General features: G+C 55.7%; 8 protein-coding genes across 8 annotated transcripts; 4 read left to right on the top strand and 4 right to left on the bottom strand.

The window, feature by feature from the left end:
- The first annotated feature begins 356 nt into the window (after positions 1-356).
- On the top strand, positions 357-3,662 carry LY79DRAFT_537219 (Cullin family protein). Its single transcript, XM_060556656.1, has 3 exons — positions 357-1,268; positions 1,327-3,239; positions 3,295-3,662. The coding sequence occupies exons 1-3, from the start codon at positions 615-617 to the stop codon at positions 3,350-3,352; spliced, it is 2,625 nt and encodes an 874-aa protein (XP_060419829.1). The 5' UTR covers positions 357-614; the 3' UTR covers positions 3,353-3,662.
- Positions 3,663-4,080: 418 nt separating this feature from the next.
- On the top strand, positions 4,081-5,068 carry LY79DRAFT_575696 (ribosomal protein L10; the record flags this gene model as incomplete). Its single annotated transcript, XM_060559726.1, has 3 exons — positions 4,081-4,271; positions 4,416-4,895; positions 4,990-5,068. 3 exons carry the CDS (start codon positions 4,081-4,083, stop codon positions 5,066-5,068), a joined length of 750 nt encoding a protein of 249 aa, XP_060419828.1.
- Positions 5,069-5,594: 526 nt separating this feature from the next.
- LY79DRAFT_211005 (U1 small nuclear ribonucleoprotein of 70kDa MW N terminal-domain-containing protein) lies at positions 5,595-7,661 on the bottom strand. Its single transcript, XM_060551534.1, has 4 exons — positions 7,290-7,661; positions 7,104-7,231; positions 6,943-7,048; positions 5,595-6,702 (listed from the first exon to the last, which is right to left on the bottom strand). Exons 1-4 carry the CDS (start codon positions 7,549-7,551, stop codon positions 5,987-5,989), a joined length of 1,212 nt encoding a protein of 403 aa, XP_060419827.1. The 5' UTR covers positions 7,552-7,661; the 3' UTR covers positions 5,595-5,986.
- A 212-nt stretch (positions 7,662-7,873) lies between these two features.
- Positions 7,874-8,638, top strand: LY79DRAFT_537213 (thioredoxin-like protein). The gene is made up of 3 exons (XM_060556655.1): positions 7,874-7,988; positions 8,042-8,124; positions 8,178-8,638. Exons 1-3 carry the CDS (start codon positions 7,950-7,952, stop codon positions 8,467-8,469), a joined length of 414 nt encoding a protein of 137 aa, XP_060419826.1. The 5' UTR covers positions 7,874-7,949; the 3' UTR covers positions 8,470-8,638.
- On the bottom strand, positions 8,639-9,944 carry LY79DRAFT_537209 (triosephosphate isomerase). The gene is made up of 4 exons (XM_060556654.1): positions 9,746-9,944; positions 9,557-9,627; positions 8,886-9,491; positions 8,639-8,835 (listed from the first exon to the last, which is right to left on the bottom strand). Exons 1-4 carry the CDS (start codon positions 9,781-9,783, stop codon positions 8,807-8,809), a joined length of 744 nt encoding a protein of 247 aa, XP_060419825.1. The 5' UTR covers positions 9,784-9,944; the 3' UTR covers positions 8,639-8,806.
- Positions 9,945-14,457: 4,513 nt separating this feature from the next.
- Positions 14,458-16,021, top strand: LY79DRAFT_665681 (uncharacterized protein; the record flags this gene model as incomplete). Its single annotated transcript, XM_060563107.1, has 2 exons — positions 14,458-14,951; positions 15,001-16,021. The coding sequence occupies 2 exons, from the start codon at positions 14,458-14,460 to the stop codon at positions 16,019-16,021; spliced, it is 1,515 nt and encodes a 504-aa protein (XP_060419824.1).
- A 273-nt stretch (positions 16,022-16,294) lies between these two features.
- Positions 16,295-17,433, bottom strand: LY79DRAFT_210948 (uncharacterized protein). Its single transcript, XM_060551533.1, has 3 exons — positions 17,362-17,433; positions 16,702-17,298; positions 16,295-16,613 (listed from the first exon to the last, which is right to left on the bottom strand). Exons 2-3 carry the CDS (start codon positions 17,029-17,031, stop codon positions 16,353-16,355), a joined length of 591 nt encoding a protein of 196 aa, XP_060419823.1. The 5' UTR covers positions 17,032-17,298; positions 17,362-17,433; the 3' UTR covers positions 16,295-16,352.
- Positions 17,434-19,362: 1,929 nt separating this feature from the next.
- LY79DRAFT_505306 (C2H2 transcription factor) lies at positions 19,363-21,122 on the bottom strand (the record flags this gene model as incomplete). The annotated part of the gene is made up of 3 exons (XM_060553606.1): positions 19,363-19,975; positions 20,044-20,277; positions 20,341-21,122. The coding sequence occupies 3 exons, from the start codon at positions 21,120-21,122 to the stop codon at positions 19,363-19,365; spliced, it is 1,629 nt and encodes a 542-aa protein (XP_060419822.1).
- Between the last annotated feature and the right edge of the window lie 291 nt (positions 21,123-21,413).

The following is a 21,413-nucleotide window of genomic DNA, read 5'->3' as shown; positions in this document are numbered from 1 at the left end:
GGATTCAATATTTCCTGATACGCAGAGGCAGTTGACAAGTTCATGTAACGGACTAGACGAGAACTCCTCTATCAATGGATTGCATGATAGGATGTCTATGACGTTGTTATAAACTATTTGTCGCACTTTCTGCTTATTCAAGTCGAGGCGAATGTCAATCAGTCCAGGGACGTACAGATATGTATATGCATGCATGCATGCATACGAAATGCAGCTACTCGGGAGATTGCTCTAACAGAAAACGTCTCACTCCGAGGTCGTTGCCGTGGTGGGTGGTCCTACCGGTAGTCTTATCTAATCCTCGGTCAGCGAGATAACCGGTGCAGGGGACCTGCTAAATGGATGATGCGAACGACCTAGTGGTGATTTGTTCATGGCATTCGTAGCTCCGCGTTTAACTCCGCGACAACTTTCCCATGACAACGACTTCTGTACTCGGGTTCCCAACATCCTGCCAACAGCCGTTCTGCAACCACCCGACGACTTGCATGCACGTAAATTGACCAAACGCCCGCAATACTAGCCGCCGGTCTGCCCTCCTCCTGACCATTTTCAACAAGAGCGCATAGATCTGTAGCAGCTTGGACAGAAGTTGTTGCAGGGCCACCCGGTCCATGCCGTCGAATTCACCCCCCGTAGTCGAGGGAGCTTTGCCAACGCGGGCGACGGGAAGGACAGGTGGAACAGTAGCTCTAGTCAACGACACGGACAGCCCTCCGCGACGAAGACCCCGCGTGGATTCCGACGTCTCGCGCTCCAGCACTCTCGCCCCGCACCAGCAACAGTCAACCAGACCGAGTCCGAAGCGGTTCAAGTTCGGCGCCGACGATTCTTCTCCCTCTCATTCCGCCATGTCGACCAAAATGAAGGGGAAACTCCCCGAGGTCATTGACCTCACGCAGTCCAACTCGTACCGGCCGTACACGGGCGCCAAGAAGCTGGTGATCAAGAACCTGCGGCCCGCGGCCCGGAACGAGCAGCTAGAGCAGTACTACAAAAGGACTAACCAGGAGCTGGTTGATGCTCTGCAGGACATTTTCAACGGGGGCAGGCCGCGATTGCCCTTGGAGAGACTATATCGGGCTGTCGAGGATATCTGCAGGCGTGGCCAGGACCACGAGTTGGAGCTTTATGAGATACTGCGGCGAAAATGCGAGGAACACCTGGCCCATGGTGTCCTTCGATCGATCAAGTTCCGCGGCGGCAACACAGACGTCGACATGTTGCGAAGTGTCCTCCAGCATTGGCGGGTTTGGAACAGTCAAATCGTGAGTTGAGTCGGCGTTCCCCCGACTGACGCCTCGGAACTAACGAGCCTGTGAACAGATGACGATACGGTCTACCTTCAGCTATATGGATCGTACTTTCCTCCTTAAGGAGAAAAGCTACCCTTCCATCAACGACATGGCCATTTCTCAGTTCAAGAGAATGGTGTTTCCGTCTCGAGATGACCCCAATGGCCAGTCGCCCGGTGGCAGGGCACTGCGGGGCATATACGACCTGATCTCCTATGACCGACTCGGAGACGAGCGATTTGATGCTGCATTACTAAAGGATTCCATCATGATGCTTCACGTCTTCAACATCTACACCAAATACTTTGAATACCGGTTCATCGAAATGTCAGAGCACTACTTTGAAGATTTCGCAGAGGAGAGAAGCGCATCGAGTCTCAAGGAGTACATTTCGGCATGCGAAAGTCTCCTGAAGAGAGAGGACTACCGCTGCAACGAGTACAACCTGGACTCGACGACGAAGAAACAGTTGCTCGATGCGGCGCACGGCATATTGGTCAAGAATTATTCCGACAAGCTCCTCAATGTTGAGAGCCTTTCCAAGCTTCTCTCCGACTACGAGGTGGATTCGATGAAGGCGCTCTACGATTTGCTGCGGCTCTCGGGTATCCAGAAGAAACTGAAGGAACCTTGGAGCGCATACATCCGGAAAACAGGCGCAATCATCGTTGCCGACAAAGAACGAGGCGATGAGATGGTGCAAAGACTCCTCGAGCTCAAGAGATCTCTAGGGCTCATCGTACGGGACGCGTACGGGGGCGACCCGGACTTCGTTAACGATCTCAGGAATGCATTTGGCGATTTTATGAACGACCGCAGCATCGCGGCGACATGGAGCTCGGGGACATCCAAGGTCGGAGAGATGATTGCAAAGTACGTCGACATGCTGCTTCGAGGTGGCATCAAGGCTCTGCCGAAAGTGATGCTTTCGGACAACAAAGACCGAGCTGCGGCAGAGCAGAGCGGGTTGGCCAGCACCGGAGACGAAGACGCGGAGCTGGACCGGCAGCTCGACCAGGCTCTCGAGCTTTTCCGCTTCATCCAGGGCAAGGACGCATTTGAGGCGTTTTACAAGAAGGACCTGGCCCGTCGTCTGCTCATGGGCAGGAGTGCCAGTCAGGACGCCGAACGAAACATGCTCAGAAAGCTCAGGGAGGAGTGCGGTATGAACTTTACTCATAACTTGGAGCAGATGTTCAAGGACGTCGAGGTGGCCAAAGAGGAGATGGAAACGTACAAGCAATGGTCCGAAGGCACCGGCGTTGACAGAGCCCCTGTCGACCTCTCGGTAATGATCCTCTCGGCTGCTGCTTGGCCAACGTATCCCGATGTCAAGGTACACCTGCCAGACGATGTGGCCAAACAGATTGAGCGCTTCGATCAATACTATAAGAATAAGCACACCGGCCGGCTCTTGAATTGGAAACACGCTCTGGCGCACTGCACGGTCAAGGCAAAATTCCCCAAAGGTACGAAGGAGCTTCTCGTCAGCGCATACCAGGCGATCGTCCTCATTCTCTTCAACGAGGTCGGTCTCGAGGGCTTTCTCACCTATGAGCAGATCGCGCACTCCACGAATCTCCAGGGCGGGGAACTGGTCCGGACGCTGCAGTCACTCGCATGCGGCCAGTTCCGCGTGTTGACGAAGCACCCCAAGGGTAAAGACGTCAACCCAACAGACACGTTTACGATCAACAAGGCGTTTGTGCATCCAAAGATCCGGGTCAAGATCAACCAAATCCAGCTTAAGGAGACCAAGGAAGAGAACAAGGCGACGCACGAACGCATCGCGCAGGATAGGCGGTTCGAGACACAGGCGGCCATTGTGAGAATCATGAAGAGCAGGAAGGAGATGAGCCACGGCGAGCTGGTGGCCGAGGTTATCAACTTGACCAAGAACCGCGGGGCGGTTGATGCGGCGCAGATCAAGAAGGAGATTGAGAAGTAAGTTGTCCCGCGGTGAGACGCGAGAGCCTGAACGTCGCTAACCGCCAAACAGCTTGATTGACAAAGATTACCTCGAGCGCGAGGGCAACACCTACACTTACCTGGCGTAGACAGAGAGGTGCCAGTAGAGTTAGACAGGCGTCGGACAAGGGGCGGTATCGAACTGCATGTCGGAAAAGGTCGATGTACATGAGCATAATGAAATGGGTTCCGGATGAACAAAAACCGGAATATGGGCGTTGAGAATAATGGGAACTACGGAGTCAACTTTGCCAATCTCGTGAGCATCGCCATTCAGGCGAGGCCCAGGACCTGGGTTACTCAGCGGTGCAGAGTGATGTGGTCCCTAATACTTTGACGCGGCTCGAGGAATATAGTCGTACCATGCGCCCGTAACGGAACACACATACAGTCTTCGATGCATATTCAGCATGAGCGTGATACGGGGGGCACTGCGTACAGCGTCGGTGAGCTCGGTCAGGACCCCTGCTAGACAGGCGGGGCCCTGCGGAATATCGTTCCACCTAGCGCATTGCGGGGTTCGAAAAAAGTTGCGGCGGTCCCCTCTGTAGCGGTGCGCCTGGGTCGGGGTCTGCCAAAATTTTGGGAAATTTTGTGCCAAAGGCGGTCGGCCAGAAAGATTCCCCGAGCAGCCTCTTTAACTCGCAGTCGACCCTCGAATTCGCGAACCAACCGGCCCCCCTTACGATCCGAAGTCGTAAACAGTGCATTTAGTTTGATACTCAATTCCTCATCTTTATCTTCTTTTTTTTTCTCTCTTTTTTTCTTGTTTCGAGATACCCAGCACACAGACGTCCCGTCACTCGCAGCCGCCAAGATGCCCAAGTCGAAGCGCAACAGAGTGGTCAACCTGACCCAGGTGAACAAGAAGACGCGCGAGCAAAAGGACAAGCTCTTCGCCAACATCCGCGAAACGGTCCCGGAATACCAGCACTGCTTCGTCTTCAGCGTCAACAACATGCGCAACAACTACCTCAAGGAGGTCCGCCACGAGCTCAACGACTGCAGGTTCGTTGTCTTCCGTCCCCAGTCTCCCGCCGTCGTGCAAAAAGGAACACCCCAGGGACGCCGAAGGCCCTCCCCCTTCCCGGCAGGAACCGCAATGTACAACAGGCTAACAGAGGCGCGCGCGCGCGCGCACCACCCACACAGACTCTTCTTCGGCAAGACAAAACTCATGGCCAAGGCCCTCGGCCAGGACCCCTCCTCGGCCGTCGCCGACGGCATCGACCGCCTGACCCCCTTCCTCGCCGGCACCGTCGGCCTCCTCTTCACCAACCGCGACCCGGCCGCGATTCTCTCCTACTTTGACGGCGTCTCCCCCGTCGACTTCGCGCGCGCCGGCACCGTCGCGACCCGCGGCTTCACCGTCCCCGCCGGCGTCGTCTACGCCACGGGCGGCGAGGTCCCCGCCGAGCACGACGTGCCCATGGAGCACAGCATCGAGCCCGAGCTGCGCCGTCTCGGCATGCCCACGCGCATGGTCAAGGGCCGCGTCTGCCTCGGCGACGCCGAGGGCGGCGGCGAGGGCTACGTCGTCTGCCGCGAGGGCGACGTCCTCGACAGCCGGCAGACGAGGCTGCTGAAGCTGTTTGGCATCTGCCTGAGCGAGTTCAAGGTCCAGGTTCTGGCGTACGTCTTTATATGTTTATTAATACTCTTCCCGTTTATTCTTGCCCCGAAGAATACCATGGCTAACTTTCTTTTTTTTTACCCCCATCCGCAGATACTGGAGCGCCTCTTCAGGAAAGGTGACGGAGGTGAACCCCAACGCCATGGACGGCGTCGAAGACGAGAGCGACTAAAGCTGTCGGAAGCACTGAATGACCAGAGAGAGAGACACGAAAGGGGAAAGAAAGAAAGAAAAGCTTCTAGACTTGATGATTGCTTTCTGTCACGTAGGCCGATACCATCATGGATTTGCGAGGGTGGATTCTAAAAAAAAACAACTCACGGCGTTCCGGGCGGTTTGTTTAGAGAGACGATTTTTCGGCCATGCGTCGAGGGACCAAATATTTATCACTTTTTTTTTTCCATCTCTTCCTCTCGCCTGCCCTTTCACACACACACGCACATAGGTATACACAGGAACACAAAAGTCCCTCTCGGTGGGAAGGCAAAGCTTTTTCTATACGTAAGGAATTCGGAGCGGGCAGGCTGTGTGCTCTCCGATGATATGAAGCAAGGAGAAAGCTACCGTACGACCTTGTCTGCGTAGAGAAACGAGAAGAGGTCCTCACCTATTGATACAAGTGAAAAAAACGAAGAAAAAAACGTGGTACATGCCCTTTTTTTTTTTTTGTTCCTTTTCCGCGTCTCCTTACTAAGCTCCAGGTCAGTAGGCACGGAGTCCCTTACCTCTGACCTTACCTGTCCAGTAGTGTGTTGAGTCGATTCGTCGTCTGGTCCTTGGATCCGGGCCGATGCCGCAAACGCGAGTAAAAAGGTTACCTTGGAACCAACTGCTGCAGACGTTCAAGGCATTTTGGTGAAGTGCGAAATGCTTGTATGCTGTGGGATACCGACGCGCCTGGTTTTGGTTTGCGTTGAATATACTTGCCCAGTGGCATGGGTTTGACTTGTCTTGATCCGAATATGGAGGTACTGGAGGAATATTGCGCCCGACACCTTCTGCTTACCCTCGATAGAGAAGGGGAAGAAGAAAATAAACAAAGAGATGAGACGAGCGACTTGCCACCCACCGCAAGACACTACGTGTCTCGTCAGTAACGACGCAACTTCCTGGGGTCTTCGTAGCCGCCGCCTTCGTAGCCACGTTTCCTGCTGTCATCGTCGCGAGGTCGGTCAAAGTCCCTGTCCCTGTCGCGTCCGCGGTCCCGGTCTTCTCTGTCGCCTCGGTCACCGCGATACCCACCTTCTCCTCTGGGTCTGATCGGCTCCATGTTGCTTCCAGTTCTGCGGCCGCCATCGCGATCCCGGTCGCCACGGTCGCCGTGACGACCTCCATCACGGAAGCCACCGCCGGATCTGTCGTCAAATGAGCGGCCACCACGGTCATACCCACCGCCGGAGAAGCTGCGGTCGCCTCGGTCACCACGGTCACCTCCGAGGCCGCGACCAGGTCCTGAGGGGGCATCTCTGGGTGCGCCGTATCCGTTGGGGCCACGGTCACCACCTCGGCCGCCAAAGTCGCCGCCTCCACGGAAACCTCCGCGGCCGCCGCCAAACCCTCCCCTGAAGCCTCCGCGGCCACGTCCTCCCTCGAAGCCGCCACGAAAGCCTCCTCGGAAACCGCCGCCAAAGTTGCCACCAGGTCCGCCGCCCATTGGTCTAGCCGGAAGAGCCTTGGTGTAGCCTCTGCCGCCAAGACCGCCGCCAAATCTACGGGGCACCCAGCCCTTGACGGTGCGGCCTCGCTCGACGTCTACCTTGATCCGTCGGTCCTTGATTCGAATACCATCGCAGGCATCTAGAGCAGCTACTCACCAGTGCGCCAAGGCGCGTGTGTCAGTAAAACCTTAGCAATATCATACCTTTGCATCATGGTTGAGTAAAGAGAGAGAAGAAAACATGACTTTGAGACGGGCAATCTTGAGGGCCACAGATCTCGGTGTATAAAGCAGAGCGCGGGCAAGCCTGAGGGCCTCGCGCCTGATGGGGGGGAGGACTGGCGGACAAGCTATGTCTCGTCGCAAAGGGGTGGGTTCGGCGGTATTACCTCTCATGTCTTTTTCTCGTTCAAATACGACGAAGGCGTAGCCGCGGTGGGGCTTCTTCTTCTTTCTGGGCTTCTCATGTGCATGAGTGTCAGTGATGATGCGAATCTGTTCATGTGTTAGTGGTGGACCGGCAAGCATAAAGGGGGCATGGGACCCATACGCGCTCAATGGGGCCGAATCGCCCAAACTCCCTCTCGAGGTCCTGTTCGTTGGCCTCGTACGAGAGTCGCGCAACGATCAGGGTCTTGAAAGCGTCGCCACGGATATTTGGATCTTCGTGTGGCTTGACTGGATGACGAGAGGGTTAGCAAAGATTCCTCGATGGCCGGCAAATTGGGAAACGGACAGTTCTTCGGCCCCTCAGTCTTCAGCCTCTCAACGGCGGCCTGTTTTTCGAGCTTCTTGCGGTCGCGCATCTGCAGCCAACTCTCAGTCGGCTTGTATTCGTCCGTTTCCTTGTAATGTTGGAGCGCGGGGAGGAACTCGGCGACGCCAGAGACTGGTAGGGTTCGTCGCGACTCGGGCGCATGGTCGGGAGGCGGAACCCATCGCAGCGGAGGGCGTGGCGCGAAGAGCGCCAGCAGGTTAGGGGGGAGCTTGTCCGTCATCGCGAGGGGGTAACTTTTTCAAGCCCCGGATGTGGCAGTCGGCTGCTCGGATGAGATGCGGAAAGTCTGTTGACTAGCAATACATCAATCGAGCGCAGTGGGATGAAGCTTGAGAAGGAGGCGTAGCGTCGCGTCGATCCGGAAATTGACACGAGAGAGCTTGGGAAAGTTTGTGGTTCAGCCTGGCGCAGCCAACGTCGTTGGTCCAATCAACCGTGGTTCAGCCGACCCAGTCCTGGTGCGGAGGTACGTACCGAGCCCATGCTGCCACCTCAGCTTGGGTGCCGGCGGCCGGAATATCTTGCATTTTCGCGCTAAGAAATTTCCCGCCCGTCCCTGAACAGGAGCTTCTCGTGACCCATTCCATCAATTGGATTCTGTACGCCAAGCAGGATACCATGACGATCAAGGCACTTAAGACGGTGTCTACCGGCCGTGTGAGAACTTTTACTCACAGAACTACTTGGGTCCCTCGCTGACAATCTCACAGAATGGCCTCGGCGCCTTCATCCTGCAATGCAGGAAGATGGACATCCACTACTGCGACTGGGCTGGCAGCTCCAAGGGAATGAAGTATGCAGGTCCTGAGCACCAGCGGCTGGAATCTCTGCTGACACTTTTCCCAGAGGTTTTATCAAGTCGCAGCTCCCCAAGTTTGCTGCCGCCAACCCTCAGATCGAGTTCAATGTCTCCCCCCGTCCTTCGAAGCACCCCATCATCGTTGGCCACTACATCAACGGCCGCGAAAAGGCCATATGCGTGCGGAACATGGAGCCCCTCGAGATCCTGAAGAAGGCGGAATTGCTGCGCGACGCCAGCGGAGAGAAGGTCAAGAGGGTGAACAAGCCGGTGACGAGCATTAACCCTAGTGTCAGGGGCATCTGGAGTCCTTACCACGGAAAGGGCATGACTGTATAAATACAAGGGGACGCGGGCGCCTTCGATTTGGGAAACGTGTAAAATTACGAACAGAGCAAGGCGTGTATAGGAGAAGACGGCATCTTGGATGCTTGTATCATACGAACAACTAGCAGGATGGGAAGAGGATCCCCTCCAAAAAGCGCTCGAATTAAAATCTCAACATTCACGGGGTCTCCGTCATGCATGTGGTAGGGGTATAATGTCCTTTTGTTCTTCTCCGCGCCCTTTGGGCGCTACGGAGTACTCTTCTTAACTGAGGTTACCTTGGGTTGCTCCAGGCCCATTTCAGCCAGAGTTTTAAAGTCATCATCATCAAGTATGTAATCATCCACGTTTACTGCTTGGCGTTGACGATGTCGACGACTGGAGACTGTCAGCTGCCCGCTCAAGATGGAAAGATGGGAAACACTCACAGCCAGGCTTCAGGGAGGCACCGCCAACCAAGAAGCCGTCAATGTCCTTCTCCTTGGCAAGGTCCTTGCAGTTCTTCTCGTTGACACTGCCGCCGTACAGGATGCGGGTCTCGTCAGCAACCTTATCGCTGACCTCCTTCTTGAGCCAGGCACGGATGGCGGCGTGGACCTCCTGGGCCTGGTCGTTGGTGGCGACCTTGCCGGTGCCAATAGCCCAGATGGGCTCGTAGGCAATGACGATCTTGGACCAGTCGGAGATGACGGCCTTGAGGGCGGCCAGCTGCTTGCTGACAACGTCAACGGTGGTGCCGGCCTCACGCTCCTCGAGGCTCTCGCCGCAGCACCAGATGGCGCCAACACCGTTCTCGGTGGCGTACTTGGTCTTGGAGGCAACAACCTCGTCGGACTCGCGAAGGATGGTGCGGCGCTCCGAGTGGCCGAGGATAGCCCAGTTGATGTTGAGGTCCTTCAGCTGAGAGACGCTGATCTCGCCGGTGAAAGCACCGTTGGGCTTGTCGAAGACGTTCTGGGCGGCAACCTCGACGTCCTTGCGGAGAGAGTCGCGGACGAGCTGGAGGTAGATGGCAGGGGGGGAAACGACGACCTCTGCGGAGTGAGCGTCAGCCAAGTTGCACCCCCGGTGAGCCAGCATTTGAAGGGCTTGCACGTACCAGTGTTGGGGTCAAGGTTGGCATTGTTCAGATTCTGGACAATCTCCTTGATGGACGAGATGGACCCGTTCCTGTGATGTTGAAGACACAGTGCGTCAGTCTATTGTGTTTTGGCCGGCTTCCATGTTCACATCCCCTCTCTTCGGAGGTGCAGAGATGGCAGTACCCCGCCATTGGGAGAAGACCTACATCTTGAAGTTGCCGCCGACGAAGAACTTGCGAGCCATGTTGGGCAATTGGTAGTGTCTGGTGGTTCAAGGGGGTTTGTTGGAGCGTGAGACGTCTGGGTGACTGTCGGGAGGAAAATATCAGATCAAGGCTGGACATAAAATGACGCAGGAAGGGTTTGGAAGTGGTAGCTCGATCGTGCCAAGTAGGTGGTGAAAAGACCTCAGGGTTGGGTCACGTCAAAAGCTCCAGCGCGAGGTGGGCTCGTCTCATGGAGGGGCAGCAGGAGGGGCAGCAGCCGGTACCGCCGCTAGCACGCCAAAAACACCAGTTTACAGCACATAATCAGTAGTTCCGGTGGGGATCCGGGGTCTGCCCCGCCACTCAACCTACCTAGGTACTTGAGTAGGTAGGTACCTACCTAGAAGCTAGCAGTCGAGCTTCGCTCACCTGACGGTGGGATGGAAGTCTGCAGAGTGCAGTGTGCTGTGGGCTGAGACCATCCTCCAACAACCAGCGCCCCTCAACAGTTTCCTCCCCGGCGCCCAGTACGACGGTTGCACTTCCTTTGGCACCCGAGGGCCGAGTTTCTTATTTGACGACCCAATCGGATGTCCGCTATCGTCTCTTTATGTAGGTATGAGTGATTGGCAGACAGCAGCACACAACTCACCCGAGAGTAGTTAGCATGAGGCTTTACTCGGGCACGCACAGTGAGGTGTTGAACCTCCTCGCCAACCGTGAAGAAACCAATGCGAGACTTACTTTTCTCACAAAGCCAGTCAAGTGCCCCAAGTGCCAGAGTTCACAGCCGAACTTGGTCGACTCGAGATACCTTGACTCTGTTTGAAGATGCCTCTATCAAGTTCGACGGCATGTGGCAACGGACTCGGTCAGTTGGAACCCTGTTTCTCCCGATTCCACGGCTATCTTGGTTGCCAGCCCCCATCAAAGCTCGGTAAATCCGGGGAAGCAGCGTTTTCTCGGTTGCAGATGGTATACTAACAAGTAGTTCAACAAGTGAAGATTTTGTTTGATACCGAGACCCCGAGTAAGTACTGTGCCAGTCTCGTCTGCCGTGTCGGCAACCCTCCATGACGGGCGTGAGGGGCTCAACCGTCATATTTCCACGGTTTCGACAATCAAGATGCCGTCGTCGCACGTAGAGACTTGCTTTGATCTTACCTCCGATGCGAAAGACGAAAGCTGTCATTTAATGCCACAGCTCCCATTGCCGGCGTGCTTGCAGTTCTGAGTCACCACCAGACAAGCGCGTCCCAGGACAAGTGGGTATCGTGTTCACTCCGGGCATCAAGAAGGAAGCAAGCTATGATGGTGCTGTCTCAAAACCCCTCCGGGCCAACCACGACTCGGATCACCGAGGAGATTAGCAAGTGCAGGGTCGCGTCTGACTCCCACGCTTGCCATGGATGGTATCACCAGAGGTTGACGATCGGCAATCTTGCAACCCCTCAGTCTTCGCAGGGCAGCGCACGGGTCACCATATTCGGGGGCTGCTGCCGAGTGATTACTCTCCTTTTGTGAGCGGCATCCCCAACGTGGGCCGGGCCGGCTCACATTGTTGACAGTGCTCGACTTTCCCCGAGTCGCGCTGGTAGGGGCATCGTGCTAGGCCTGGGCCGTTGGGTCGCGGCTCTGCGAAACCACAAATTGTGAAACAGGTTCGGATTCGACTGCAGTTTGCTTGCGAGCCTGGCATTCCAGATGTGCCAACGCCCCGCGTCTAACTGCAGCATACAGCCCGTGGTCTGCCGTTCCATGTCAAAAATAGACAGGCGTTGTGGACTTACACTGGACAGGCCGAACGAGCATTTGACGTGACGGGGTTTGCTGAAAGAAGAGACGACGAAACTCATGCCAACTGCGATGCGCACTGGCCGCCTCTCGGATCTGACACCAGCACCTCCCACCTCTGTCTCTTCTGGCAGTAGCTTTCCTCCGCTGGCCCTTGGCTGTGTCACGACGATACCATGCTCGTGGAGACGCAGTCCGACCAAGCAAGTCCGAAGTCGCCAAGGAATATAACTCCACAGGAACGAAAGACCTGGAAACCGGAACTACCCGGCAAAGACAAGGCAAAGTGATGGCCCCTAGGGGGCGGATGACGGTTCTTGGGCGTATCATGAGGCCACCGAGGCAAAGGAGTCTTGGACGACACAGTATGCAAGATGTGGAGGTCTCTTCATAGGACGGGGGCTTCGAGTATGATTGTGATCGCAACTCCATCCGAATGTTTCTTCTGCATATCGCGCTATCGACCATCGAAGAATCGTGTGAAACACGCCCAGTACACCACGTCGTCTGCCACACGAGACGTCTGGCCTTTCTAGAAGAACGCTATGTTTCTGTCCCTGTCACTTCATCGAGTATGCATCGCAACTGATGAATGGTATGCAGGCAAGTCTATGAATCTAATGTATGTCGGGCGTCGCTATATGAGTTGACGATTAACCTAGCCAGTCAAAGAGGGGCGGGGGCAACGGGTGTCCCTCGTCCGGGGGGCGCAGCTCAAGGCAGTCCGGACACCAGTGGGGTCTTGATTCCATGGGCCAATCGTATCTCTGCTGGACGGAGCCAAAAAGCAGATCGTGGTGCGGAAGAACGAGGAGAGAGCTGGGCTGGGCTCCCGCAGAGGTTCTTCTAATAACATCCGACTGTGTTAAGAGTATGACCGTGTATCAGTGCGATCTAGTAGTAAAGAGGGACCGCATTGGAAAGAACAGCGGGACCGAGCTGCGCGCCCATGGGTGACTAGACCCCGGTCGACTTGTGTCAGTCCAAACACCTGCCCGCCGGCATGTGGTTCGAAAAGAGATTGGAAATAGCAGCTGGGGTCATACAATCATCGTAGGGGCTGCCGGCGTCTGGCGTCACTTTTCGGGCTGCGATTACTGTGCGGGCTGATCTGTGGCAACTACCAACTTGGACGGGTAACACCAAGCAGGCAGCTCCAAGGTTCCCCATAGCAGTCGTCGTTTCTACGATGACCAATATTGAAGGAGAGAGAGGGTGGCGGATTAGGAAGATGGAAGATGATTCGAAAGCGCAAACGCCGGACTGGCAAAATGCTTCCGAAAACCCTCTGCCAACTTCAAAGCCTCACGTCACCATACGCCACTCGGACCGTTCTCTCCTTCACCGCCAATAACACAGTGAACCTGGTGTATACCGTTCGTTAGACACGGAGATATCTAACGGCTATTCGCAATGGAACGTCTATACCCGAGGTGATGGGAACCACACCCTTCAAGGCCAAGACGTAGAAGAGAGGGCGAGGCTGTCATAAATGTCTCTTGTGGACTTGGCCCACATACGATGACCCCGTCTAGACCCCGTCTATAGGGTTCTCTACTACTCTTACAAGGGTGTCGAAACAGGGGATACGAGAGAAGCACCCAAAATGACCCCCTGTTATTCAACGTCTTCTGACATGTCCTGTTTGAACTTCCCTCGTTCAACTGTCAATGCGTCGCTGCAACTGAGGATCCGTGCGTCCCGCCAAGCTCCAAACATCCTCCTCTGGGATCTTCAAGCGGGAAGACATGTCATTAAGTCGTGGTGGTGTGCGCTACCAAGTACAACCTTGACCGCCCATCACCATTGCCAACGGCACCACCACCACCTTCGCTACCACCACCGCTACCATCACCACCACCGCTATTGCAACCCTTCCCTGCCAAGGGGGACGGAGCGATCCTCCCGACTGCGGCTTGCTGTCAAATACAAGTCGTTTCCGGCCAGCAAATCGTCGGATCCCTGCTCACCCCTTGCTCTATCACCCTCATGATGGCAAACGCCATGCATAACATGCGCCATCACGGGTGAAGGAGGCCTGACGTCTCCCACAGCCAAGACCGGGGGGGGAGGCTGCTCATCGCACAGCCGTACTCTGTATTGGGAGATACTATTGGTTTTCATCTCGATAGCAACAACCGATCCCGGTCATTTAGAGTTGGGTCTGCAACTTGAGCCTCCTCGACCCGCCAAAGGTACGGCTCCCCCAGTCGCGAGGTCAAACGACAACAGGGCTGGAACCGGTTCTCGCCAACAACCGGTCTTGTGGAGTAAACGCAACGATGTCGCAGCATTGGCATACCCAATGAAGAAAGGCGCGAAATCTGCTTGCTTGCCTAATCGGTCGACTCCATTCATACGGACGCGCAACTTGGTCCAAGGTAGCCTTGGGTCAACGTCGCAACACCCACCGTTCTTCTCTTTTCAGCACTACACCCGTAGTGGTCCCGGGTGGTGGTCCATTGGCCAAGAAGGGACGAGATGACACGGCAACACCGGTTCTCTACTACGACCCCAGTACAAGCTGTCAGTGCGGCCGTGAGAACGACTCGCCATCACACCAGTCACCCCGCAGCCCGGTGCCAGGGTTAGGACAACGACACCATGGAGAGGAAAAGGATATATTGGGCCAGGGCACACATCGTTGCGCTGATCTCGCAAGCTCAATATATGCTTTTTCCTTTCCTTCGTCTAATGGTTTGGCTCAAGCACGGGCGCCAACAGTGAAAGCTTCCCATTTGCCCTTCTGCCATTCGCCCATTCCGCCCATTATTCGTCTACCGCGTACCCGGACCAGCTCTGTCGACGTGAAGGGAAAAGAATAAGGAGCAGAGAATCCCCAAACTTGCCCGGCGCCTCTGCTTTGCCGCGCCCTTTGCCGAATCTCGTGCCTGCAACATGTCCACACCATCGACGACATGAGAGCTCCGCCGGTTGAAGTCATCCTCAGTTGGCCACCACCGAATTACGACAACCCCGAAACTAGAGGCCCGGTCAACCAGATCGTCGCCCTCTCCCTCCTGGGCATTACCACAGTCCTCCTAGCGATTCGGATCTACACGCGTCGATACATCAGCAATGGCTTCGGCTGGGATGACATCCTTATTATCCTGGCCTCCATACCAGCCATAGGGTTCGTGGTCCTCGGGGTGGTCGCCTTGCAGAAGCTTGGCTGGGGTCGTCATGTATGGGATACGCCCCCGGGGATGCGTACGGGGTCGCGCCAAATCGGTCTCGCAAGCCAGATCTTGTTCGACCTGGCTACCAGTTTCACCAAGCTCTCGATGCTTGCTCTGGTGTACCGGATCGCCTGCGCGGCTTCAAACAAGTTGAGGATATTAGTCATGACACTCCAAATCATCATCTCGGTCAACTGTATCGTCTTCATGCTGGTATCGATGCTGCAGTGCCGGTGAGTCTATCTCTGACGCCTCTGACCCCTCCTTGACTAACAACAAAAGGCCCCTGCAGCTCTACTGGACGCTCTCGCTCAAGCCACAGAACTGTATCAACGAGGGCACGCACCTCGTGACCGCAAGCATCATCAACACTGCTACCGACTTCTTGGTGGTTCTACTGCCACTCGTCATCGTACGCGTCGTCTATGCCGGCAAGCTTACCCCGAGGCAAACGATCATTGTCAACCTCTTGTTCGGTGCCGGCTTCATCGCCACTGCCGCTGGCGCAACGCGGACGTATTTTACCATTGTTATGACCACAACGCCGGATACTTCGTGGCATGCCTGGCTCTACTGGCTGGTAGCCTGTATCGAGCTTTTCCTCGGCATCATATGTACCAGCATCCCCGCCACCAAACCCTTCTTCAACAAATACGTTCCGAAGCTGTTGGGCACGGCTCGCAGGTCGAGGTTCAGTGGCCGCGGCAGCGCCGCACTCACAGAACCGATTACCAAGGCTTCCGCTTTTACCAGTCGGGCCTCGAACGAGTCTGTTGTAGGGGAGCCCGCAGCCTTTCCGGCAGAATGGAAATCCCCCGCGACGAAACGTTTTAGCGAGGCAACGCTTAACAAACCTCTGCCGGCCGTGGCGAAGTATGACTCGGTTTACACCATCAACATCCAACTCGACGAATCTAGCTTGGGGCCGGCCGACAGGACGCGCGCCCCCGGTGGTCGAATAACGGAACAGACAGACAGAGCCTGGCGCCCACCAGCGAGCAATTTCAGCCGGCCAAGGGCTCTCCATGCCCGCTGCAGCTCGGACCCGTCGAGTCAGCACCGGCTCAGCATCTACGGCTCGAGAACAACCAGATCCGAAAGCCGCAACACCAACACCACCGCAGGCGAGAGCAGCCGCTACAGCCATATTCTAGACGACATTGAGAGCGTATACCGCCACAGCATCCGCGAGCTCGATGAAGAGAGGGCCTACAGTCCCCACGTGCGGCATAGCTACTCCGCGGTGCCCGAGCCACTGAGAAAACACGGCAAGTCTGTGTCGGTGAGCACGTTCAGAGGTTGACTGAAACGGAAACAAGAAAAAGTATGTTATTTACAAACATAAACGGGAGGGTAAGAGGCATAGCATAGCTTTTGCGGGGGGTAGCTTCCTGCAGGGAGGGGAGGAGAAAAGAGACAGAGAGAAGGAGGACATATGATACGCCACTAGCAGCGGTCAGTCCCTTGCATATTACTTACTCTTTCGGCCAATTCTTTTTTATATATATACTTTTGTAGTTTCCAGGAACCTGCGCGGGAGCCGAACCCGAATCTTAAGCAATGACGTTCACGACCAGTAACTAATGCAGACTGTTCATCCTCGAAGAAGAGGAAGCTTCCCTGGTCCGAAGTGCTTATCTCGGCGCCCGCCCTCCCATCTGTACATCCTGCTCGCCCCTCGGAAATCCGAGCTGTAGGCATCCCGATCGCCCTGAACTCTCCCGCCTCTGCCGAGTCGTACGGATGTTGGACGAAGGCATGTTTGGTGGCTCAAACTTTGTTCCGTCGTCGTCCGTTTCAAACAACAGAGACAGTGGGAAACGACAGAGAATCGCACCAGGGCACACCGCTCTCACCTGGTGGCTGGCAAGCGCATGAGATGGTGTCTGTCGTCCCTTCTGCCGACCACACTGTCAGCACATCAACTTCTAGCCCCTCGAGGTCATCGGCCGGCGGCGGCAGTTCGGCAGGGGGGAGGCAGACAGGTAAAACTTCCAGGCACCAGTGAACTGGCAGACTTGATTCCTCTGCAACGAGGAGACACGCACCATGCGACGCAATCGACAGTAAATGCGGCGGCCAAGCCAAGGCGGCTTCACTGTCGACGCAGGACGAGCGACCGGCCCGCTCGTTGCCTCCCCGGCGTTGAGCTGAATCGGGCCAGCAGCGCGAGGCCGCGGGGGGGTTCAAAGTATAAACACACACACACACAACACGATGTAAAAAAAGAAGAGGAATAAAAGGGCCGATCGTACCACTCTTCAGAGCAGATCCGAATCCGAACGTCATCAGCCCGCTCGCCACGTGGTTCATTAATCAAGCCATCGCGGGCGGGCGTGTGCAGCCGCTTCGATCTGGAGTCTCTCTTTCTTTTCTCTCCCTTCTCCTTCTGTCCTTCCCAGTGAAAGAGGGCTTAGCCGAAACTCCACACTATGCCGATGATCGCGCTTCATGCCTCCTCCTCCTCCTCCTTCTTCTTCCTCCTTTTTCTTTTCTTTTTCTTCTGTGCGGGGGGACGAGTAACTGGGGCGGGCGTGTCCGACCATTCCCTAAAAGAAAAGAGAAAAATGCCCGCGCAGGCTAGACGTCGACATCAGATGGACCCCAAAAGCCCATGGGAGGTCGTTGTTAGCGAGTACCTACCAGGTAATCTGATCTCATCTATTGCCCCTCGGGGTCTAATAACGAACTGTAAATCACCAACGAGAGGCAAAAGGGGGGGGGGGGGGGGGGGGGGGTCCGCTATTACTATTACAAGTCAGACCGGGTCTTGCTTTACCGCATCTCCCAAGAGGGGGGAGGAGAGTCATTTGGCGCGTCCCCAGGTAGGCCTGTCGGTTTACAGCAAAGCCAACCTTCCGCAGGGTGTTGGCAGAACATACCGGTTCTTGAAAAAGAACCTCGTACCGGTAGTCTTCCGCTCAAACATTTGGACCTTTCCTGCCAGGGGGGGGGGGGTTTGGTTTCCGAGTTTTCAAAAACTCTGCCATAACTTGGTCCTTCTCACCTCCTTCCCTCTGTGTCCCTTCCACGAAAACAAGAGAGTTCGCCATCTCCTGACTCTTGTCCCTTAGCTTTTGCTTTTTCTTCTTCGTCTCCGTCCCTTCTTCTGACTGTGCGCCCCCCCCCCCCTGCCGCGATTCGGAACCCTGGCCTTGTTGTCGATGGCAGCGGCGCACCGCAGCAGAGCTCTCCCCTCCCCTACGTCTTGCCACCCGAGCTTCGTCGTATAAGTTGGCCGTGCCGAGAAGCCTCTTAACTTAACCCGAACATAGAATGGATGGCGTCCTCGTCGAGAGAGAGAGAGAGAGAGAGAGAGAGAGAGAGAGAGAGAGAGAATAGCCACGACTCCCCTCCTCTTTCCCATGTCAATAGCCAAGCTGAGAACCACACACACACACACACACGCGCTGCAAAGTCGAGAACGCGAGAGTTCGGCCGGTATCTAGGGTTCTGCCATGGCAGCCCACCAACTTTGGGCAAACGCCAGGGATCAGCCTTGTACCCTCTCTCATCTGGAAGGGGGAGAAGGGGCGGGGGGCGGCCAGCCTCACTTAAACCTCACCACCAAGATTTTTCATCCCATCGCGACCGCCTGAGAAGCTCGCTCATTTTGCCTTTTGAACCTCTACCCCAACCCCCCTTCTTCCCTCTTCCCTCTTCCCTCCTCTCTTCCCGCCCCTCTTCCCACCCTTCGTTTCATCATGTTGACGTGTGTAGCGGTGCTGCCGTCGCTGGCCGGAGGAATCATGGCCACGTACTTGGGGCTATAGGCCATTTCACGGATGGGATAAACACCCCTGGCTACTATGGTTAGCAGTAGTAACAAGCTAGATTCGACAAATCAGTAAGGGTATAGTTAGTTCCCAAAGGGGACCTCAAAGCTCAGCACCGGAGTTTTTCCAATTCTTTTCAGTTTTTAGTTTTTTTTCTTTTTTTCTTTTTTTTCAACTCTCGCTCTCCATAGCTACTCCATCTCCTTGTATGCTTTCAAATCAAAGTACAAAATCTCCAAGTTGCTGTTGTTCCATCCTCGAGTCTGTGTAACTCGCCACTATATTTCGTGGCTGGGCCTCGTTCTGTGAGGGCTTCCTTCCCAAAACAAAATACAAGTTCTGTTGTGTCGAGCGTGAGCTCTTACATGTATGTACCCTCTTCTAATACATCCCGCAATGTTGCCCAAAAAAATAAATCACAAAAATCAAACGTGCCTCGCCATGTTGACCGGCATTCTTCCCCTTCCTTCCTCTGGCCGCGGCTCGGCCCTTATTGGAGTACACCTCATGGCTCACGAGTCTCCTGATGGTGTGTCCATGGCTTGCTTCCTATCCCGCATGTGAACTGAGCCGGGCGGCTTGCGGGATTACGTCCTTGGGCCTTGCGGCGGTTCATCCGTTGGAGACAAAGATGTTCTGGAACACACGCGAGTCCCTCGCGGTGGTGTGATTGCTCCTAGTGACTAGCAACGTCCACAATTTAGAGGACCAGGTTGCTGTCGGAAACCAAGCTCGATGCGCTTGCATCTTGGGCTGGTTAACCATTCTGGTGTTGAAAGAAACTGAAGGGTTCTGCGAACATCACCCAGGTCAGTTTTTGCCGTCTGATAAAAGAGCATTGTGGGCTCTGACGGACCAAGGGAGCTGCTCATCCGGCCTGGACGAAGTTCTGGTGGAAGGACATCTTGGCATCCATTGGCTGAGACGGGCTCAGATTGTGTCCGATCTTGCCCATGGCGGCCAGGTGGTTTTGGGCGTCCTGAATGAGCTGAACGTTCCTGGTGTCCTCGGGTTGGTTGAGGCCACGGACAATGTCCTCGAGCGCCTGGCGGTGGGCCATCCACTCCTCGATGAGAGGCTTGGAAGACTGCTCCTCCTTGGCAGCGGCCTCCACGGCAGCGGCCTTGGCAGTGACCTTGCGAGAGGCAGGGACAGGTCCGACTACCTTGGGGGCATCCTTGCGCTTGCGGCCCTTGGAGCTCTGCTGTCCGTTGCTTGTGCTGGTGGGAGATCCAGGGATTCCGTTGTCGTTGTGGACACGGCGCATGTGATCCTTGAGGTTCCACTGGCGAGGGAAGCCATTGCCATGCATGGCGCGGTCGCATCCCTCGTAGGAGCACAGGAAAGGCTTGTCGCCGTGGCCGTGCATGGCGTGGGCCTCACGCTCGTGACGGAGCAGGCATGCGGTGGAAGAGAACCGGGCGTTCTCGCAGGAATCAATCTTGCAGCGGTAGGGCTTCAGGTGGGAGTCCACGAACTTGCTGTTAAAGGGGAAAAGGCGGTTAGTCGCGTGGGCGGGGATGGCAAAATGACCAAACAGTCGACTCACTCGTAGTTGCACTTGAGCTTCTCGGGCTTGTGGTTACAGCTGGATTCTCCTTCCCACGGGCAGTGGAACAAGCCATCGGCTTGCGGGGTCGCGTTCTTGTACAGGGGGTGGTCCCGTGCGGAGTCACCCTCGTTGGTAGGCCGGCGGCTGGGGAAAGCAGGGGGCAGAGCGGCATCGCCGACGATGGTGAGGACACTTCCGTTGAGTTCGTCTCCCATGAACTTTCCTTGGGCGCTGTATAGAAGTGTCGAGTCAGAGGCTGACTCTAGGCTAGAGCAGCTGATCTGAGGAACGTACCTTGGAGACTGGCTTTGGATAATGGGGGAGACGTGCTCCGAGTGAGAGGGCGAGGACATGAGTGGGGCAGACAGCCACGAGTCCTCAGTGCTCCCGGCGGGCGATGACAGGTGAGACTCCGCGGGGCTGAAAGAGTTCCACGAGGCTGAAGGAGAGTGAGCACACAGGCTCGAGTCAGGGTCCAGCTGCATCTGAGCAGGCACAACGTGCATGTTCAGGTCGCCAGACGGGATACCGTCGGGGACCATGCCGAGCTCCATCGAGTTAAACCATTGCGACGAGACGGCGCTCGTGTCCGCGTCCAGGAAGTAGGGGTTCACGTCCATCATTTGGGCGCTGTGTTGGGGTCCGTTGAAGATGACGGCATTACCTGTGATGTCCATGGAGGACAGCTGGGCAGATACTTTAGACGACGCCGCAGAAGTCAATCTGGGGCGGGTCTTGGGAGATGTGACCTTGGAAATTCTGTGCTTGCGGCTTCCGGTCGAGCTGCGCGAAGTCCCTCTTCGCATCGACTCGCCGCCAGAAGGCACCACGGTTGTGGTGGGAGCGGCAGTAGCCCACTTGCTCTGCATGTCCTCGGTGGCTTGGCCCTGTCCTCGGGGCGTGATGTGACCATCAACTTGGAAAGAAAAGTCCTCGGAGTCTCCCGGGTGGGTAGATCCATTGTCTGAGAAGTCTTGAAAGTTCTGTGCACCTTCTCCTGTCGTTTCCCACGAACCACTCAAGGGGTCCGATGGTCCTGTTTGAGAAGAAAAGGAAAACATTCCTGTGGGAACCATTCCGGCTTGGAAGAAGCTGTAATCGCTGAGACGGGGGTTAGTGTGCTGTTTCTCCACTATTCATATATGCAACGCAAACAAAAAACAAAAAGCAATCAAGCCTGGCACAACTTTGTTCCTGTAGCACAGTTAGCGGTCGTTGCTTTACCTGCAAAGGTTCGGGGTTACGAGTTGACAGACCAGGCAAGCACAGATCCAGTAGATCAGGCCAGGGAGACGGTTCCGGGATGAGGCGTTCAGGTGGTAGGTCCAGGGCGTTCCAGGGACAAGACAAATGAAAGTTCTGGGCGG

Source organism: Colletotrichum navitas (assembly GCF_030913465.1).
Source record: "Colletotrichum navitas strain CBS 125086 chromosome Unknown LY79scaffold_3, whole genome shotgun sequence".
Taxonomy (NCBI): domain Eukaryota; kingdom Fungi; phylum Ascomycota; class Sordariomycetes; order Glomerellales; family Glomerellaceae; genus Colletotrichum; species Colletotrichum navitas.
The sequence above is the reverse complement of the archived record's forward strand: the minus strand, read 5'-3'. Positions and strand labels throughout refer to the sequence as shown.

Excerpts from the sequence above, each read along its gene's own strand:
- LY79DRAFT_537219 (XM_060556656.1), top strand. The coding sequence starts at position 615 with ATGCCGTCGAATTCACCCCCCGTAGTCGAGGGAGCTTTGCCAACGCGG. Across the intron at positions 1,269-1,326 it reads GGGTTTGGAACAGTCAAATC|ATGACGATACGGTCTACCTT; the intron begins GTGAGTTGAGTC and ends GCCTGTGAACAG. Across the intron at positions 3,240-3,294 it reads ATCAAGAAGGAGATTGAGAA|CTTGATTGACAAAGATTACC; the intron begins GTAAGTTGTCCC and ends ACCGCCAAACAG.
- LY79DRAFT_211005 (XM_060551534.1), bottom strand. The coding sequence starts at position 7,551 with ATGACGGACAAGCTCCCCCCTAACCTGCTGGCGCTCTTCGCGCCACGC. Across the intron at positions 7,049-7,103 it reads GATTCGGCCCCATTGAGCGC|ATTCGCATCATCACTGACAC; the intron begins GTATGGGTCCCA and ends ACACATGAACAG. Across the intron at positions 6,703-6,942 it reads ACGAGAAAAAGACATGAGAG|CTGCTCTAGATGCCTGCGAT; the intron begins GTAATACCGCCG and ends ACTGGTGAGTAG.
- LY79DRAFT_537213 (XM_060556655.1), top strand. The coding sequence starts at position 7,950 with ATGACGATCAAGGCACTTAAGACGGTGTCTACCGGCCGT. Across the intron at positions 7,989-8,041 it reads AGACGGTGTCTACCGGCCGT|AATGGCCTCGGCGCCTTCAT; the intron begins GTGAGAACTTTT and ends ACAATCTCACAG. Across the intron at positions 8,125-8,177 it reads GGCAGCTCCAAGGGAATGAA|AGGTTTTATCAAGTCGCAGC; the intron begins GTATGCAGGTCC and ends CACTTTTCCCAG.
- LY79DRAFT_537209 (XM_060556654.1), bottom strand. The coding sequence starts at position 9,783 with ATGGCTCGCAAGTTCTTCGTCGGCGGCAACTTCAAGAT. Across the intron at positions 9,628-9,745 it reads GTCGGCGGCAACTTCAAGAT|GAACGGGTCCATCTCGTCCA; the intron begins GTAGGTCTTCTC and ends TCAACATCACAG. Across the intron at positions 8,836-8,885 it reads TGCCTCCCTGAAGCCTGGCT|TCGTCGACATCGTCAACGCC; the intron begins GTGAGTGTTTCC and ends GACAGTCTCCAG.
- LY79DRAFT_210948 (XM_060551533.1), bottom strand. The coding sequence starts at position 17,031 with ATGAACCACGTGGCGAGCGGGCTGATGACGTTCGGATTCGGATCTGCT. Across the intron at positions 16,614-16,701 it reads GGTGCCTGGAAGTTTTACCT|GGACGACAGACACCATCTCA; the intron begins GTCTGCCTCCCC and ends GGTCGGCAGAAG.